This window comes from Monodelphis domestica, chromosome 1 (assembly GCF_027887165.1).
Source record: "Monodelphis domestica isolate mMonDom1 chromosome 1, mMonDom1.pri, whole genome shotgun sequence".
In the NCBI taxonomy this organism is placed as follows: domain Eukaryota; kingdom Metazoa; phylum Chordata; class Mammalia; order Didelphimorphia; family Didelphidae; genus Monodelphis; species Monodelphis domestica.
In genome coordinates this window covers 190,911,566-190,931,384 of record NC_077227.1, presented here as the reverse complement: position 1 = coordinate 190,931,384, position 19,819 = coordinate 190,911,566, and the positions used below count along the sequence as shown (strand labels likewise).

Genomic DNA, 19,819 nt, shown 5'->3' with positions numbered 1-19,819 from the left:
CTCAGTCAAGTTCTGGGGCTTCTTCAGAGTCTAATTATACTATTATAAACTTTGAAACCTGATAATTATGTTCATTTTTATTTTTGAACAACACATTCAATTCGCCTATATCTGTATCACTGTGGAAACAATGGGAGTATTTCTATGCTAGTGGATGAAAAGCCTTTTTCTTCCCCCTGCCCCCGCCATCAGTTTCCTACTGAGTAAGTTTCTTGAATAAAGTACCATTATTTAAAAAAAAAAAGCAATATATGAAGAGCAAGAGTTGTGTGAAAGGATATCTTGTCATGTTGATGGCTAAAACACTTTGCAAATTAAAAAAAAATGATAACTATTATCACTATGGCAAACCTCTCAAACAGACAATGCCTAACAAAGTATTTTTTTACATGGGGAATTTTAGATCTACCCTATTAATGAAGGATGGTTATGGGTGAGTTGGACCCAGGAAGTAAACTTTCACTAGTGTCTGAGTTCCTTATTGTTTGAAAAGGTAAAATTGGAGTGATCAAAGTGGGAAATAAGTAAAACAATAAATCAGAGCATTATTTGGAGCTAGAAGGCACCTTAGAAATGATCTAGGAGAGAAGGAAATGAACATTTATTAAGTATTTATGGTAGGTACCATTCTAAGCCCTTTATAAATGTCTTAATTTATCCACACAACAGCCCTGGGAGGTAGGTGTTATTATTTTTTTATTATATATCTATCTCCTTTATATATTTATCATTCAATATTACTATACATTTGAGAAAATTGAGGCAGACAGAAGGTAAATTACTTGCCCAGGATTATATAGCTAGGAAGTATTAGGGGCCACATTTGAACTCAGGTCTTCTTGATGCTTATTGCCCCTATTGAATCCTCTTAGTTTTGATATGAAGGTACAGAGATGTTAAATGACTTGTTCAAGGCCACATGGATTATAAGTGAGAGAAGTAAGTTTTGAACTCAGGCTCTCTGTTCAGTTCTTTCAGTTATATCACTCTTCATGAACACATTTGGAATTTAGCTGGCAAAGATACCAAAGTGATCTATTATTTCCTTTTCCAGCTAATACAGATGAAGAAACTGAGACCAACAGGTACAAGTGATTTGCCCAAGGTCATCTAGCTAGTAAGTGTCTGAGTCCAGATTTGAGCTTAAGTCTTCCTGACTCCATGCCTGGACTTTATCCACCATGCCACCCAGCTGCCCTAACAAATGGTTATAAAATTGAATAGTTTTCAGTTCCCACTAGGTACTATTTGGAGTATTGTTTCGTGTGCTGGCACAGATGGGTTCTGATCTACATTGTGAAAGGGAATATCCACATAGAAGACGTCTAGGCCCATTGGAGTTACCATGTGCCTCTGAAATGGGAAGGGGTGGGAGGAGGCATGGCAGGAAGAAAATGATCTCTTGATGCTATTCTTTATTGTTGTTCTATGATGCCAGAAATATATAAAAAAGCAAAAATGTCAGTTAAATAATATCACAAAGATAAACAGGAAGCATTTTAAAAACTGAATTCTCTAAAATGATATTTAGGATTTAGCATTTAAAAATTCTAGAGACAGAGGTAGAAGGGAACTCACGGTCCAATTCCTTCATGTTATACATGAGAAAAACCAAGAAGTCCTTTTAAGGTATCCATAATCATCAGGTATTTTTATCCTGCTGTTCTTTGAGATATATTAAGGTTGTGAGTACTGGCCATAGAGCACTCAACATGCTTTCAGGGTTCAAGTAAAGGCCAGGACCTCTGGGTATTCTGAGGCCTTCTTTCAACTGTGCATGAAAGGCTATCATTACTTAGGAGAGCAAGTGGTCTTCTCCCACAGAGGAGAACAACTTTAACAAATTATTTTTAAAGTTAAAAAAGTAAAATGTAATAAGTAGATGGAAATGATTGTCATATTTTATTATATGAGTCAACCCATTTTGTATTAATTAAGTTTTTATATGTTGAATCATATAATATTTGTGTTAAGAAAAATGAAATGGGTAAATGAGACGAAATACCAAAACTTGAACTGAGAAACTTCTGGCTAGTTTCCTGTAGAAATAGTCACAGCCGAAATGACTGTGTACATTTAGCAATATGAAAAATAAGCACAAGAAAACTAAAAATGACTTTTTTAACACAACCCTTAATTTTTGGAGTGTTCTCTCCTCCCATTTAGGGGACATGAATATTTTAACATTAGTTTAAATATATATGCTGTTTTAGTTTAAAATTTAAAGTTCGTGCATTGTAGAACATCCAGACCACTAGGGTGTAAGCATGAAGTGATCCTTACAAAATGTCATTGCTAATAAAGTCATAGTGTATAGTCTTGTATCAAATGGCAAATCTGGAAATGAGCTAGTTCTTGAGACGAGGTATGGCTTAGTCAATGGGGTTCTTGACTTTGAATCAGGAACAATTAGGCTCATATCCTTTCTCAGAAACTTGATAACTATATGATCATGGGCAAATCACCTAATTTCTTTACATCTCAGTCTTCTCATCTGTAAAACAGAGATAATAATGCCATGTATGTGAGTGTTGATATGATTAATAGATGTAAGCAAATAATTTTACAAACATTAAAGTTCTTTATTAATATGAGCCAGGGATAGTTTAGGTAGCACAGTGTAGAGCACCAGATCTGGGACCAGGAGACTCTGAATTCAAATATGGCCTCAGATACTTTCTAACAAGTCACGTAAGCCCTATTGCTTAGCCCTTATCAGTTTTATGCCTTAGAATCTATATTTAGTATCAATTCCAAGACAGACTATAAGAGTTAAAGGAAAAAGACTTTTGGATTTATGAACTAACTTTTAGGGATGCAAATTAAATCACAGCCTAAAAAATAAAGAATATAAATCTACATTACTGAAGTTTTATGTGTGTGTGTGTGATTCTCTTGGCATAGGGAACTTCTAAAAGAAAATTATCAATGCAGATGAGCAACTTCTTGGCCCCTTTTAGTTTTAGAGAGTTGCCTAGAGAACTGATAGGTTAAGTGATGGAGAGTTTAATGTATTACAGGGTTATTCACTTGTAAGTATGCCACATGCAGATACCCTTCCAAAGGGATTAATGAAAAGAAAAAATGGAATGACTATCATTGACAATTCCTAAAGAGAAAAAACAACAGCCATTTTCTGTTCTGAATGCCTTTCCCTTAAATCTTCCCCTCCCCCTACTTCCCTATTACTGCAGAAGGCAATACTGTGCTCTCAGTCCAGGGTTCCCAGCGGAATAGTCATCTTTGATTCTTCACTATCTTTCCCCCCTGCTCCCCACTCCATCCAATCTGTTGCTAAAACCTATTTATTTCCCTGTTGCAATCTTGCTTGAATCCCCTACACTTCTGACACTGTCACCACTCTGGTTCAGACCTTGTTACTTCACTTCTGGACTATTGTGGTGACCCACTGGTTGGTACTTGCCTCAAGAGTCTTTCCACTCCAATCCATCTTCCATTTAGCCACCAAAGTGATAAAGCACAGATTCCACCACTGTAAATTCATATGAAAACTTCGTGTTTTTTTTTCTCTTTAGTTTAAAAAATGTTTTTAGTTTTACAGTTTCTATGTACCCAGCTGATGTTTTCTCAGGGTTTAAGATAACTCAATGTCCTACAATTTAGAGAGTGATTTTTCAAATGCATTTTTGTGAAAGATAATAAATATATATTTGAATGAAGAAATAGAAAATTGACGTGTTCATTATTTCTGCATGTATAACATAATTCTCATAAATCAACTACTAAAATATTTTCTAAGAAACTTTGTAAATAACAGGTCACAACTTTCTGAAAAGAAATTTTATTTTGGAATACTTTTATAGTACAAAATCCCTTGGAGACCAAAGGAGACCATGGAGACCAAATTAATTTTTTTTTCTCTGAGTAGTGGCAATACATTTGGGGAATTGAGAGAAAGAAAATTGTTTTTTTTTTGTTTGTTTGCCAGTTCTAACTTATGAAGGTTAAAAAATTATGCTATGAGAGTTGAGATTACAATGCATCTATTTGTTCATAAGGAACCATGTGATATATGATTTACTCAGTGATGTATAGGAGACATAAATTATGCCGAAGCTCTCTGCAAATGCTGTTGTACTATAAAGGGACAAGTGAAGCTTTGTAGGGCCTGAGGTACAAATAACTGAACTTTTCATTTGTCAGTCACTGACCTCTAATGTGTGTATACCAAGAAGATTTACATTGGTCAACACTTCACTTCACTTAATTAAGTTTAGAAGTGTTATTAAAATAAATTGTCATGTCAATGGTTCATAACTCCTATGTCTTTGTCTAGCTCATATTCAAGACAAGTTCAGGAAGGAGTAGAGATGGTAGTGAAGGACTAGTGGTAGTCTAGTAGTAGTAACTTTAAGTAGAAATTGCAAGTGATAGAGTAGTATTGTGCTAGGTTGCTATTGTTGTTCAATTGTTCAGTCTCATCCCACTCTTCATGACCCTGTAGACCATAGCACCCCAATTCTATCCATGAGGGTTTCTGGAAAAAGATATTGGAGTGGCTTGCCATTTCTCCAGTGAATTAAGGACAACCTAGGTGAGTTGATTTTTCCAAGGTCTCAAAGCTAGTAAGTGTCTGAGGCCAGATTGGAATTCAGGTATTCCTTTCTCCTTGAGCAGTCTATCCACTGAACCACCTAGCTGAGGGACAGCTCTTCCCCCAAATAATCCTGGCCTTCAACATTTCTAGGGTTGAAATGATATGTCAGGTCCAGGGAGGGGGATTGTCAAGGAGACAGCACCTCTTTTGCTCAGGGTTAGTTATGGTTCTGATCTAAGCAATATGATTTATTTATTATTTATTTATTTATTTAATTAATTATATGCTTATTTAAAATAAGCAATGTCTTCTCAATATACAATATTGTATATTGGTTCTAAGCCAATATATGTAAAATATAATATTAAATATATTATTTAATTAATTAATTTATTATTTATTATATGCTTATTTAAAATAAGCATTGTCTTCTCAATATACAATATTGTATATTGGTTCTAAGCCACAAGAGGTAAAGGCCAGGCAATGGGGATTAAGTGGCTTGATGGGGAGTGTCTGAGGTCATATTTGAACCCAGGACTAGTCTAGGCTTGGCTCTAGATCCACTGAGGCACCTAGTTTCTCCCAGTGTTATATTTTATTTCATGTTGCCACTCCAAGGACTCTAGTTACTAGGGGAAGGCAGTTTTCTAATACCTTGATTTTTTCCCCTTTATCTTTTGCAGTAATCAACATCTTCATAGGTTGATACATTCAATTGTGAGTGAAAATAGTGTTGAAATTCAACACCTCTGATAAGTATCACCTGTGCTACAACTTAGTTCTATCCAAAGTCACATATGTATTTGGGGTTGGGGATGAGTTGATTTTACACCCCCCAACTCCTATCCTAGTTGATATAATCATAGAAAGAAGCAATGAAAGTTTAATAGATTAAAATAAAGTGTACAATGTGCCTAACCTTTGTTATACTTTTATGAAAGACAAGGAAGTTCTCTCTAACAGACTTTGGATTTTCTCCTCTACTCCACTGACCACAATATCTTTTCCAAGAGCTATTCCATGGGTAGGAGACAAAGACCCAGGGAAATAGCTTCATCAGAATGCATAGAAAGTGGGGGATATGAGCTCTGAAAGCAGAAAAGAGAATTCTCTGTGGATTCAAGAGAACTGTCTAAGGAAGTTAAGAGTCAAACAAGGAAGAGCAATAGCTTCAAAACATAGATGACTTGCTCACCCAGCAAAGATAAGGCACCCCTGAGAGCACCGAGAAAAGAAAAATGTCAATTGAGAATTGAAGGACTAGATGTATGAGTTCTTTGGGCTGTGTTTTTCTTTATTGTTTTTTTTTTGAGTTATTTTTTTTAAATATATTTTATTTGATCATTTCCAAGCATTATTCGTTAAAGATCATTTTCTTTTCCTCTCCCCCACCCCCCATAGCCGACGCGTAAGTCCACTGGGCATTAGATGTTTTCTTGATTTGAACCTGTGTTTTTCTTTAAAAAAATGTTTGTTCCTATTCCTCCTCAGAAAGAGACAACATGGTACTCCTGAACCTGGGATTAGTCACCCTCTCCCTCCAGGCATACAAATGGCAAAGGCAAACCTATATGTATTGAGTTGTGGAGGTGACCCAGAGGAGCTGTTCCATATGTAATTATGTGGTTTAGATATACTCTACAGCTCTGGCATACAGTCATAACATAAAATAGGTATCAGTAGATGGTGGCCAAATTGGTTGAAGTCTGTTTTTAAATTGTATTATATAAATAATATGATAAGTAATTTATATAAACTATTACTGCTTTTCATCCTTGGTCATGGAGAAACTCAAGAATTCCCATTCAATCTTCCTCAAATTTAAGGAAAGCTATGAAAATTTTGAGGAGTAAAGCAATTGTTTATGCACATAATACTAAATTATTATTGAAGGAAGTTCTGGGGAGTTAAATTGGATGATTTGTGGGCTCAAATAAAAGGAATTGCCTTTATTAATAGAGTAGCAATAAGAATATAAAGAAAAAACACCCTATCTTACACTGTAAGCTAGCAAGAAAGGGCTGAATTTTCACTGTTCGATCTGAAAAATATAGAGCTTTTTTTCAATCAAAAGAACACAGTAATGAAGTGGTCCTAAAGTCTGCCTCCCTTCCATACATGTATTCCCCATACCTAGCCCAGAATGCTTGGCAGATAATAGGCACTTACAAATGCTTGTTGACTGTGTGATTGAAGTTTCTCTAATAATATGTGTGATAGATTTTGAATGGGTTCCAGACAGGCTAGCTTTAAAATGTTAAGGGCATTAATCTGGCTTCAGCCTATTTTTCCAGGCATATATTGCTCCCCTTCAGGCACTCCATGTTCTAACTCACTGTCCAACTTGATACTCGATTACCCCTGGCATTTCATCTTTGGTCTCTCAATCTCTGCCTGAGCCTAGACTGCATTCACTTCTCATTTCTGTCTCTTAGAAGCCTTAATTGATTTCAAAGCTCACAGCAGCAGCTACTGCAAAACTTTCTTGATCCTCTCTACACTTTGGTGCCCTATTCTTCTGCAAATTTCATTGTATCATCTGTGTAAATGTTACCTTTCTCCCAAGAGAGTATAAACACCTTGAAGGCAGGGGCTACTTTCTTTCCAATTTTTCTCTCTTTGTGTCTGTCTGTAGCACCTAGCACAGTGCCTTAAACATTTGGTGGGGAAAAAAGACCAGAGTTGACTAATATTAGAAAAGTTAAGTGACTTAGCCAAGATCACACGGAGTGTCACAGGTGTATGACAAACCCAGAACTCTTAAGACCATCTCAACACCTACCATGTTATTACTACATTCCCCCCTGGCATATGATAGATACTCAACTAAATGCTTGTTGGGTGGGATTGGATAGGTGTGAACACTGCTGTAGAGTTCTGTTTGGGACTGCAGACAGAGCATAGATGTGTACTGTGGCCACTCAATACACATTCTGACAGATTCCCATTAAGTGTAGTTCACTTACTGCATGGGAATGTTTGTTGTGAAGGGCATCAGAAAGGACCCTTTCCCTCTCTGCTATGGATGGCCCAATGATTTGTGCTTTGTAGAGTCATAAGGGGAGAATCAGAAAATCTATGATCATCATCACTACCATTCTTAATTGTCATTAATGTTGCTAACATTTATAAAGCATTTTTTAAAAAGTTCACAAAGCATCATCTCACCTGAGTCTTATAATAATCCCATGTGGGTAGTGCTTCTGTATTAGCCTCATTTTATAGATATGGAAAAAAGACTTGGTTCATTTGGCTAAGGCAGGATTTCAATTCAAATCTTACCTAGGTCTAGTAACCTGTCCACTCCAGTAGTTATTGGGAAGTTATCATTTTTGAGGCATGTATGAATGTGAAAAATAAGTTTTCATTAGTGAGAAATGCCTTTTTTGAGATTCTTTTTAAAAAAAAATTAAAATACTTCATTGGCAATCTCCTGCATGGGCTTTTCTTCTGGGCCAAGGGGGAGATTGCTTGAAACTGTAGATGAATTGAGAAGTCTTATATGATGATTTCATCTCATTTTAGACTCTGAGCCAATTTTCCCTTCAGCAAATAAATAATTTGCATAAAGCTCTCAACTCCTAACTTGAAAAAAAAAAGGAAATATTCCCATTATGGTCTTCTTCCTATTTTAGCTGAAAGCAAAAAATCCAAGGAATGAAACCTTTTTTGTTATGCTTCTAAGATATTGTTGGAATCTTTGCTTTATTCTTGATAAATTGTAAGGTTTAATTTCTATAGTCTTTTAACCAGATCCTTTGCCTTTTATCCTCCTGCCCTCTAATCCATCCTACATATCCCTGCTAGATTACTGTCCTGAAAATACTACTTGCTTATTGACCTCTCCCCCACCCCCAGCTCTAAAACGTGCAGGAGGCCTTCACTGCCCATAAAATAAAATCTAAATATCTTAGCCAAGAATTTAAGAACCTCCATAATCTGGCCCAACACAACACATTATTCCAACCTGATAATATCACTCTCTATATGAACCCTCTACTCCAGCCAAATTGATCACTCCCAACTACCCTTCCTCTCCAGCAAACATCCTCATACCATCATGTACATTCTAGTTTAACACGTATAATTTCCCTTTGCATATTATTTCTACTCTTTCATTTTTGCTCCTCAATATCTGGACTTTGATGACAGGCTCAAGGCCTATCTCCTTTAGAAAACCATTGCTAGTTTATTCAACACTCAGTGATACCTCTCTCCTTTAAATTCCTAATGTATTTATTATAATTTGGCACATATCAGCCGATGCATTGTATTATCTTTTTATGAACAATTCCCATGTTCCTAAATTGTCAGTTCCTTAAGGTCTGAATCTGTTCTTTATACCTTAATGCAATCCCAGAGCCTATTGTTCATATTAATTGCTATTAGTTGAGGATAATACTTGGGGTCAAGGAACATGGGAAATAGTAGATTAAGACATCCCTTTCTCTTTCTTCTGTCATCTTCATACCTCTTCTCCTTTCCCCAATTTTCCAAACAAATGAAGAAACTACTCTAAGAATTTAGACAAAATATATTAAAAAAAGATAACCCATGAAAACAATACAGAAACTTTTGTGCTAAAGAAGTTCTTTCAGAATTAAAAAAAGTATATCATATAAATAAAACATTTGTTATAAAAATAATGAAGATAGATTATGGCTATTGAACTATAGACTGAACCATTCCCAAGCTATTATAAGTTGACTTAAATTGTGGGGAAGATCTGCAGGACCAATGGGCTTAAGACATAGGAATTCAGAGAGAATGGGGTAAAATAGATGGAGGAAGAAACAGTATCATCACATGGTGCTAAGTACACATAATCTAGATATATGTTCTTTTGTGTCATGTTCCTTTTTTTTTCTCCAACATTAAGATATCCTTTGATGCTCACTTCTACCATATTAGATCTATATAGATATAGGAGTATTTGAGAACTGAATGTGGGAGAAAGATTAAGTAGTAGGACATAGCCTGGCTTTGTACTTCTTAAGGATGGCCTTGCCTATGTGAAAGGCATTCAGGTTTGAATGAATCCATTTTGTCTGTCTTGCTTTTCTCTGTCATTCTTTCGAGCTCCACTCCCTGACATGGACTTTTCATATTTTTCTCTGCTCTCATGGAAGAAATAAAAGAAGCAAAGAAGAGAAACAACAGGAGTAGAAAGAGACAAGAAGAAAAAAGGTAAAGGAGAAATAGAAGTAGAAGAGCCATGTAAATGTATGAGAGTAAAGGGAAAGAAATTGAAAATTAGCATTATGCCTCTAATCAATAAAGAACTTGAGCATATACCAAGTGATATGTTAAATTTCTTTCAGAGGATATTTTAAGGGAGAGGGTTCTTAAATTGTCTACCAGGAGGAGATATAGAGATGAGAAAGAGAGTGACTCCTCTCAAAGAGAGGATAAAATACAAACTTTTCTTCTTTTAGGTAGCAAAAAATGATTTTTGACTTTAAAGATAGGGAAACTTAATTTAAGTGATAAAGTTGGAACAGATGTCATTAAACAATTCTGTTGAAGTGACAGTGTCTTTTTTTTTATTGGTAAGTACAGTCCTTTGCATTACTTCAGGGCTTCAGCTTTCTATACCTATAATAGTTGACTTATTGGAAAGAATACTGGTTTGGAATCAGAAGACAGGAGCTCAAGTTTTGATTTTGGCATCTTGATTGTATGACCCAAGTCAAACCACTATGTTCCTTAATCTGTAAAATGAGGAAGATAAAACGGACACTAACTACCTTATAGGATTTGTCCCAAGGAAGGTGCTTTGTAAATCTTAAATGCCATATTAATATATATTACCTCCTCAAAATCTGGATACTAGGGTGAAATGAAATAACATATGCAGAGTTTCGTAAACTCTGAATTTAAATGCAAAGTATTATTAGAACCATAAAATAATAGAGCTGAAAAAGATCTTAGAAGTCATTGTAGTAGAAGCATGGAGAGGACTTGTAAACCAAGATGCAAGAACCAGGGTTCCAACTGAATGTTCCAAGGAGTTGGCAGTTTAAGCTGCCAGAGGGAGGGGTCTGGACTTGGAGTCACTCTCTTTCTCTGGAGGTTGAAAATCTGGCTGAAAGACTCTGGTGGGGGCTGACTTGGTTGTGGGGGTTTTCTGACTTTGGACAGTTGAAATTGACAAGAAGGAGAAACCTGACTGAAAAGATCCTGGTGGGGCTGACTTGGTTTTTGGACTTGGTCTCTGTCTCTCTGACTCTGGGTAGTTGAAGCTGATAAGAAAAAAGGACCTTGGCTTTTGAGTTGATGGTCTATTTGAGAGTTGAGCTGGCCAGGAGAAACTGAGAGACTGTGAACTTTGTTTTTTCTCTGGGGTTGAAGCTGAGAAAGGAGATAAGCCAGGCTGAAGAAGAGACTTTTCTTGGTGAAGAAGAAAGAAGATTCAAACAGGTGTCCTCCTTCTCCCTAACTGTCTTAGAGTCACAGTTTGTGACTGGAATACCTCCTCAAACCTTCCTAAAATTATCCCTGTAGTTTAGGGAAATCCTCATCCCTCTTACCTCAGTTTCCCATCCTGTTATCCCAATGAACCCCCTGACTTGAAAAAGGAAAGGAAAAGAGAATATAGTTTTGCTCAAGTGGGGAGGGAAGGAGTCAAAGGCTTCAAGAAGAACTGGGTAGAGAGGGTTGGTTAAGGGAGGAAGTGAGGGAGGAAGGAAGTTAGGAAATAGATTGATCCATCAGCCATCAGTAGGGATCAATAGGCAGAACCCCAGAACAAACCCCAGAGCAGACCCTAGAGCATTCTCTTATAGGCAGCATCTTTGTGTGGCAGTATTCCTGTGTGACATCCCTCAGAATTTCTCTGTTCTACCTCAATTATAAATAAGCAATTTCAGGTCCCATTAGCAGCTCTCTCTCTCTAATTAAAAGCCAGAGAACAGTTTATAGTTTCCAGACAGTTTATTCTTCTATTTCATCATCTAGTTCAATGCCTATATTTTCCAGATGAGGCAACTGAAAATCAGAGGTTAAATGACTTATCCAATGGGATCATGATCCAAGAGAGTCAATAATTCTTAAAGGGAATGTAAATTCCTTGAGGGTAGAAAAGTACTATTTCATTTTTACTTTGTCTTCCAAGTGACTAGTAAAATATCTGGTGCATTGTAGCTATTTAATAAATGACTTTGAGTTGATTAATAAGTACTAGATACAGGAATAGAACTCAGGTATCCTGATGACTGTTCTAGCTCTTGTTGTTCCATGCTCCACAGATTTTTGGCAAGTATAATTTTCATAAATGAATGATTTCTCCCTGTTTCACATTCCCATGAGTAATATATGGTTCTGAAGAATGTTATTTATATTGGAACCCATTCCTGAGGTTAACAAGTAAAATGCAGCTTTAAGAAGGAAAGATGGTATTTAAAATAAAACAGAAACCTTAAAAGATCTGTGCCTCTAAAAATTCATGAAAGAGAGGATAAAATTTCCCATAAGAAATGAGCAATTTCTCCAAGACATTCCAAAATAATGAAGATATTTAAACCCTGCATGTAAAACAGATCACTGCAATGAAAAGGGAAATCTTATGGTTATGAACTTCAAGTGCTTGTGAATACCTAATTCAGCAGAAGAATTTGAGAATGAGATTTATGTTCTGAAAGCTTGCAATTTTTTAACACTTTGGGGAATAGAGACTTATTTTTTTATACAAATTGAACAGAGACTGCAAGGAAAATGTAGTTCATAGAAAGTCCATTTATAAAGTTTTGCCCCATGACATGCAGAAATCAATGCTTCTCATCTAGTTGATTCTAATTATCAAATGCAGTGTTAAAATTAACCCAATGCCCAGCACTTGGCCAGATAATTCATAGGGGTGGGGAGGGGGAAATACTGAGATGGGAATAAACATAAGTGCCACTTGTGATTAGAAACAATATGCCATAAGAAGAGACAAGATCTTAGAAGAAGAATTTGACAGCTTCTTTAATTTATAAAAGATCAGCTGCCAATATTAGAGTTTAAATTCAGTTTTCAAACATTTCATGTACTCATGATTGCAAGAAAATGATTTAATGTAATTTTTGAGCTGTTCTGCCCTTCCCCCTTAGTCAAAATGTAGAGGGAACAGAGCCACTCCTCAGGGCTCTTCCTCTGAGCACAAACTCTTCTGACCCCCAGATGAACATTAGCCTTCCCACTTTTAAGCTGGGTAGGGTGATGCTGGTGGCAGGAAGGGGAAAGTATGCAACTAGTTTTAAATGATCTGCCTGAGCTATGTGAGCAAATAACAAGAAGTAGGAAATGCAATGGTTTTTCATTTTAGAAAAAAAAATGGTCAAGATGCTTACTATCACAAACCTCATAAGAGAATCTTTCTCCTTCTTTCTTCTGCTCAGGGCATTGCAAGTCAAAAGTATTGGACAAAGACATGACAAATTACAGACAAAACACAAAGCACGTTTTGGACAGAGAATTTCGGATTTAAACAAATCACATTGATACATTAAAAATGCACACACACACACAAAATAGAATTCAATAACAACATAAATATCAAGCTGGCTCTACGGAGTACAACATTAAACATCTATCAGAGGAGGAAACTTTACAGATCATTAGCATGTGAGTACATATATGTGTGTATATGTATAGACATACACCAGAAAGCTCCACATCTCTCCACACAATGCCTACCCATTCCTGCACCTGCAACTCTCAGTGACTTAAACTGATTTTCCATCATATGACTCATCGTTAATGCCGAATTCATAGTTACTGGCATTTCAATTTCATACACTCCGATTTTTTTCTTTTCTTGGGTAAACTAACTGAACATGTGATGGTGAAGCTTCCTTTGTAAAGAGCTACGTTGCTAATGATCTCTAAATAGAATGCAGCAGGGCTGGGGGTGGGGTGGATTACCGACCTCTTTCCCTCCCATGGATTCAAACATCTTTTCCAGCTGGACCCGCAGTTGTTGAATGTTGTTCATCAAAATACAGGGCTACAAAGAAGAAGGAGGGAAAGAGGGTAAGAAGCCATTTAGAAATTACATTCAATGAGTGAGTTTAGTAAGGACAGGCAAGTTACCATTCCCTGTCCAGCAAATTCAGCAAAATGAACCAACTTCTTTTTCACCAATCATCTCTCTTGACAATGTCTTTTCATAGGAGGTAAGATAAAGATTGTACGAAAAACACGAGAATGCATAGATATGTTGTGGTTCAATCTTTTCACTTGTGTCTGACACTTCCTGAGCCCATTTGGGGTTTTCATGGCAAAGATACTGGAGTGATTTGCCATTTCCTTCTCTAGTTCACTAGTAAAGACGAAAAAACAGAGACCAACAACATTAAATGATTTGCCCAGGGTCACAGAGTGGCAAATGTCTGAGGCTGGATTTGAACTCAAGACGGAGAATTCCAAGTTCAGTGCTCTATCCACTGTACCACCTAGCTGCCCTCAAAGGGAAGAGAATGAAAAACTATTATCCTTAGACTAAGAGAGACTTGCTACTAAGACTTCTTGTGTTCATAACATTAGAATATTCCTTACTAGATATTTATTAACTAGCAATATTGTTTTAACTACATGACAGGGGAGCAGACAGAAGGGAAATATAAGTCAAGTCAACAATTACTTATAAAATGCCTAGTGTGTGTAGGCACTCCTTAGCACTAGGGAGATACAAAGAAAGGTCCCTGCCCTTAAAGAGTCCAAAATCTATGGGGGAGACAATATGGAAGCAACTATGTATAAACATAACACGTAAGGAATAAATTGGAGATAAAAATAGAGAGAGGATGCTAAAAGGAAGGAGGTCTAGAAGAGGCTTTTTTTTTTTTTAAAGAAGGTGAGTCTTTAGCTAAGACTTGAAGGGAGCCAAGGAAGCCAGAAGGTAGAAATGAGGAGGGAGAGAATTCTAAGCCTTTGGAGGAGCCAGGAACTGTTAAAATATTAGTTTTAATATATTTAGTATAATAATTTAATATATCTGAATTAAATTTTTTTTTCTTTCTTCCTCACTGGTTGAAGGACAGAGTACTTATTCAAACTTTACACAAAATGTTCCCTACCTATAGCCAACCTTATCTCCCACTGTTCCTTTATACTCTTTCCCCATTTTTTTAGACTGGTCTACTTACTATACCTCCAACATACTTTATGTAGTACCATTTCTTTATCATTGCTCACATTGCTCTTCTTACCTAGAATAATATTCCACCTATTTCTTATAGCCAAGTATGATTCCTGGGATAAAGTACAATTTATATCTCTCTAAATAGAGATATATTTATATGTATATGTATATGTCTGCATACACACATACATTCATAGATACATGCTTCTTCAGTGGTGAACTAGGCCAACTGATACCCAAAAGGATTATAATAGACCCTGAAATTTATCTTCATCCTAGATCAGAAAAAGACTTAATAATGATTTTTTCAGGGTCACAAAACCAGGATTTATCAGAGGAAAGTCTTGCTGTGATACTAAATATTTTAAAATCAGCTGAATCAGTCATTTTTTTCTGCTTATTTGTCATAAATCATTGCTCACTCAAAGCAAGTAGGTGAGTGAATATTTTAGAATTATATGTGAAAGATGGTCATGTTTATCTAAAAGGAGATAAATGCAATTTTGATAGACTTTCCTTTAAAATTATTATTAATGGAGTTGCAATATGTAAAATCCTAGCTATCAGAAAGTCTGAGGTGGGTGGTTCTCTTGAATTCAGGAGTTCTGAGCTACAAGGATCAAAAGCTGACTATCTTCATTAGTTTGGCATGAATATGGTGAATATTTTGTAATATATTTTTGGTAATATATAACTACTAGGTTGAGGTTATAAATGTAACAAGTCAAAATTCCAATTCTGATCAGAGATGGACTTGACCTATGAGAAGTCCTTTTATTTCTAGGTTGAGTGAGATTGAGAAACCCAGTCCTTCAAATAAAAAAAAAAGTATTAAGAAAATAAAATGTAGTCTTTAACTCTGAAGCATTTACATTTCCTTTTTATTTAATTAAATTAATAACTCAGCACTAAGAGGAACTAATACAAATCTACCTTAGCCTCAATCATGAGACAGCTTTTACTCTAATCCCCTTTATATCAAATTAGAAAAACAGAAAAGGCATATTAACCTAACTTTGAGGACTCATATAAATTAATGAAATAAAATTGGGAAAGTATCTAGATTATTTAAAAATAAGCGATCTATATTTGGAGTCCAGTTTTAATCTCATTTTGGCTTATTTTTTATTCCCCTTTCTAACAACATTATAATGGGGCTTATATCTAAATTATAAACTTTAGGCTTTGGAATGCTTCTAGATCTAAGAAATAATCATGGTGGTTGAAGAGGGAAAGGAAAGTGGGGGTGTGTTGCAAATTTAGACCATCTTTACCTTGCTATAGCAAAAGCCCCTTTGGTCCTTTTTGCTGCTTCCTGGCTTTCCTGGATTCTTTCAAGCTTTTGTTCAAATTTTTCCTTTTACAAGAAACCTTTCCTACTCCCTCTTATTGTAATTTACTCCTGTCTGAGATAAATTTTAGTATACCCTAACTATATATAATACTTACATAATTGTTTGAATGTTTTCTGTCCCTTTAGAATGTGAGCTGCCCTACAGGCAGGGACTATTCTTCCATTTCTTTGTATCCTTGCACATTAGTACTCTATCTGACACATAATAGGTGTGTAATAAATCCTTGTTTACCTGACTGAAGGGCATTATTAAAGATCGATCATTAGGGATGCTTATTCTATTTGAATTGACTGGCATTCCACTGCTCAATTTTGGGATTGGGAAATTATCTTTCGTGAAATATTGATTAATCTGTAAAGTGGACCGACAAGTTTGTTGAATCTCGAAATAATAAGTCTAGATTAAATTTTTTACTTTATTATTGCTAATTACTATTAGCAATTTATTATTGCTTATTACTCTTAAAGAATTTGGGGTGATTCTAATTATTTTTTTTTAAACTCTTACCTTCTGTCTTAGAACCAATACTAAGTATAGGTTCCATGGCCAAAGAGCAGTCAGGCAATTGGGGTTAAGTGACTTGACCAGGGTCAGGAAGTGACTGAGACCAGATCTGAACCCAGGTCATCCTGACTCTAGGCCTGGCTCTTTATCCACTGAGCCACCCCCTATCCTCACTTCCCCATTCTTGATTAATTCAGACCCAACTGACATCTATCACCCAATTAAAAAGTATTAATTAAGCATTTATGCCAGGATACTATGCTATGTACTAGAAAATCTCTAAGTTCTGGTGATCACAGAGGAAGGTCTTAGTTTTGGAAGATTCCAGGACAATTTGATTTTAGCATCATTACAAATACTATTCAGGTAAATGAAGATAATCAATCAGATTGATAATCATAGAAGTAAGCCCAAGTGAGGAAATTCCTTCGGTTTGCTTCAGCCAATTTGATAAATCATCCAGCATGATCAGAAAACCTTTGTGAGGGCTCTGAGAAGGGTTTGTGTTGGAATTTCTGGCATGTGTACTATTTCAAGCTCAATTTGCCTATATAGATGTCAGATACATTATTGTGACTAAACCTAAATAGAAATGGGGAGGGGGGAAGTGAAAAGATGGGAAGAAGGAAAGGAATTTTAAAGGAAAGGAAGTTATGAAATCATTTTGACTGAGAAGAACCCTATAGGTCAAATCACTCAACTTCCTCATGAATATGCCAAGACAGTGACTCTAGGCCTCTACAACTATGTATGCAGGGTGAGTCTATATAAATAAAATTCAGTTTCCTTTTTAGCTTACCAAAATTAGTACTATTATACATAGCCTCATTTTCTATTTCAGTTTGGAATTTTTCAACTGTCTGACAAAATTAGAATAAGTGTGTTCTCAGAATTTATTTTGAATTTCAAATAAATTTGTAATTTTTCTGCTTGTGTTAAACAGCTTTATAACATAAATGTATATGTGTGCAAAATGGGGATACTTGTCTTAAACATATATATGATAGTATTCTGCACTTATCAAAAGTACTTAATAAGAGTTTATTGAATAAATGTTATAAAAAGGAATAATCTTTTCACAGGGTTGTTGTAAAGAAAATGTTTTGTGAACCTTAAAGTTCTATTTTAATGTTCGCTACTACACTTATTCTTCAAATATACATCTATATTTTAACTCATTTAAAAAATCATTCTAACACTAGTGTTCTAATGTCCCAATGTGGAATGTAGGTACCCTAGTTTTCTAAAGTTTATGGCAGTGAATTAGGTAAGTACAGATCTTCTTAGGCCCCATCAAGCTAGAAAAGCTTCAAGCATGGACCCAGTGATGGATTATACATGTCTACTATCCATAAACCAATACGTAAATACAGACAGGATCATTACTAGGTTGGCTCTACATTGATGACTTTTTTCTTTAATTTCAAGGCTAATATTAAAATATGTATGATCTGAGATCTTTATTAATGTGCCCATATTATAAATGACAGATTCTTAAAATATTGAACACTAGTAATATATCAAAATATATTTACTTTTATTTAAATAGCACTATAATACCCTAAAGGAGTTTTTATCACTGATGTTTGGTATTTATCATTGATATTTCTAAAATTCTTCATAAAATTTCATGGATTCAATCATTCAATAAACATATATTAAGCACCATTTATGTGCCAGGCACTATGCTAAGCCCTGGGGATACAAAGAAGATATATATATATATATATATGTATATATGTATATATGTATAAAGCATGCTATAAACAGGAAAACATAGTAAATAATTAAAAGAGATAAAGGACTAGAATTAAGAAGGGTTGGAGAAAACTTTCTTTAGAAGATTTTGGAAGGTCCTTAAAGGATCCAGGGAGGTCAGCAACTGGAGGGGAGGAAGGATAGCATTCTAGGCTTTGCAACAATACAGAGAGAAAGAAGTATGAGATAAAAGATTTTATTTGTGGAATTTAAAGCCATCTAGGGTCACTGGATTAAAGAGTACATGGTAGGGAGCAAGGTTATGAAGCACTCTGAATGTTAAACCACTAATTTCAGTAATTTTTTTATACTATATGCATTTTAAGGGAATGAATGAATGAATGAATAAAGAGAATATTTAGCAAATGATTTTTAGTTAACTGCTATTAAGAACAGTACCAAGTGCTGGGAATACAAATAGCAAAATGAGACAGTCAGTCCTTGAACCTAAAGAAACCCCACTGTCATTGCAGAACACAATACATTTAATAAGGAGGAAATCATCTCTAAGGCAGATGGAAAGACTCAGAAATTCCAAGGGTAGGTATTTGTGGCCCAAATGTTCTCATAGTGCATCTGTAGGTAAGATGGCAGTGGGCAAGGGACTGGAGAATATAGTAGCAGACTATATGTTAAAGTCAGTAGGATCTCAGGACATAGTAGCTGGGCAGATCATAAGTCCTAGTATTCCTTCTTGTCTGCAGGTTTGTTATTGATTACTTCCTGCTCATGCAAAGGAGCCAGCTCACTACAGCTAGGAACTGTTCAGCGAGCATGTCAGTTTGTGGTCTTTTAAAAAGAAACAGATTCTTTTAGAATTTAGAAGAGTCATTAGTCATCATTAGTCATCATAGTAGAGTATCAATGAGATGTCATTGGATTTTCAATAAAAGACTAGCATCTCTTTTTCCTCTTTCCTGGAATTAAAAACTAATTTGTTGAACAAGATAATGAACATTTCTCTATACTTACAGAAAATTTCCATTCCCATTGGTTCTTTTTTTGAGAGATTACTTTGGAACATGTCCTAGTGCCAACACTTCTCTTTATGCTAGCCATTCTTTGTAGTTAAATAAGGATAACTTCATTTCAAATTCTGCCAGTTGATCTTATATAGGAAATGAGAGGACTTTTCACTAGTTCATGAGATTGTTTTGGATCTTACAGACATTTCCTCAATCATCTTTAAAAGGCTTACTTCAACCAAGAATTGTTCAAGGATAAAATCCATTTCATTCTTTAAATTTACCTCCAGTTACATTCTGAATCATGTTTACTTAGAGAGTGGTGTTTCTTGAGCTGGGTGGAATGTAGAAAGCAGAGTATATAACATTTTATTTTGCTTTGTTTTTGCTTTAACTTCCTAGTCCTTAATTCTGGATTGCACATGCAACTTATATTACAAGTATTTATATCTGGGAATATATATGGCTTTTGATTTTTTATGGACTTTCTAATTTTCTCAATAACATGGGAAATCTTGAGATGCATGTCATATGAAATAACTATATTTGTGTA

At 35.4% G+C, this 19,819-nt stretch overlaps 1 protein-coding gene across 1 annotated transcript in view; it reads right to left on the bottom strand.

Moving 5' to 3' along the window:
• The window catches only part of UNC13C (unc-13 homolog C), an 817,657-nt gene that overhangs the window by 127,665 nt on the left and 670,173 nt on the right, over positions 1-19,819 (bottom strand). Inside the window, exon 23 of the mRNA XM_056810215.1 lies at positions 13,470-13,547. Within this exon, the coding sequence (XP_056666193.1) occupies positions 13,470-13,547 (78 nt within the window). The remainder of the gene's footprint in view (positions 1-13,469; positions 13,548-19,819) is intronic.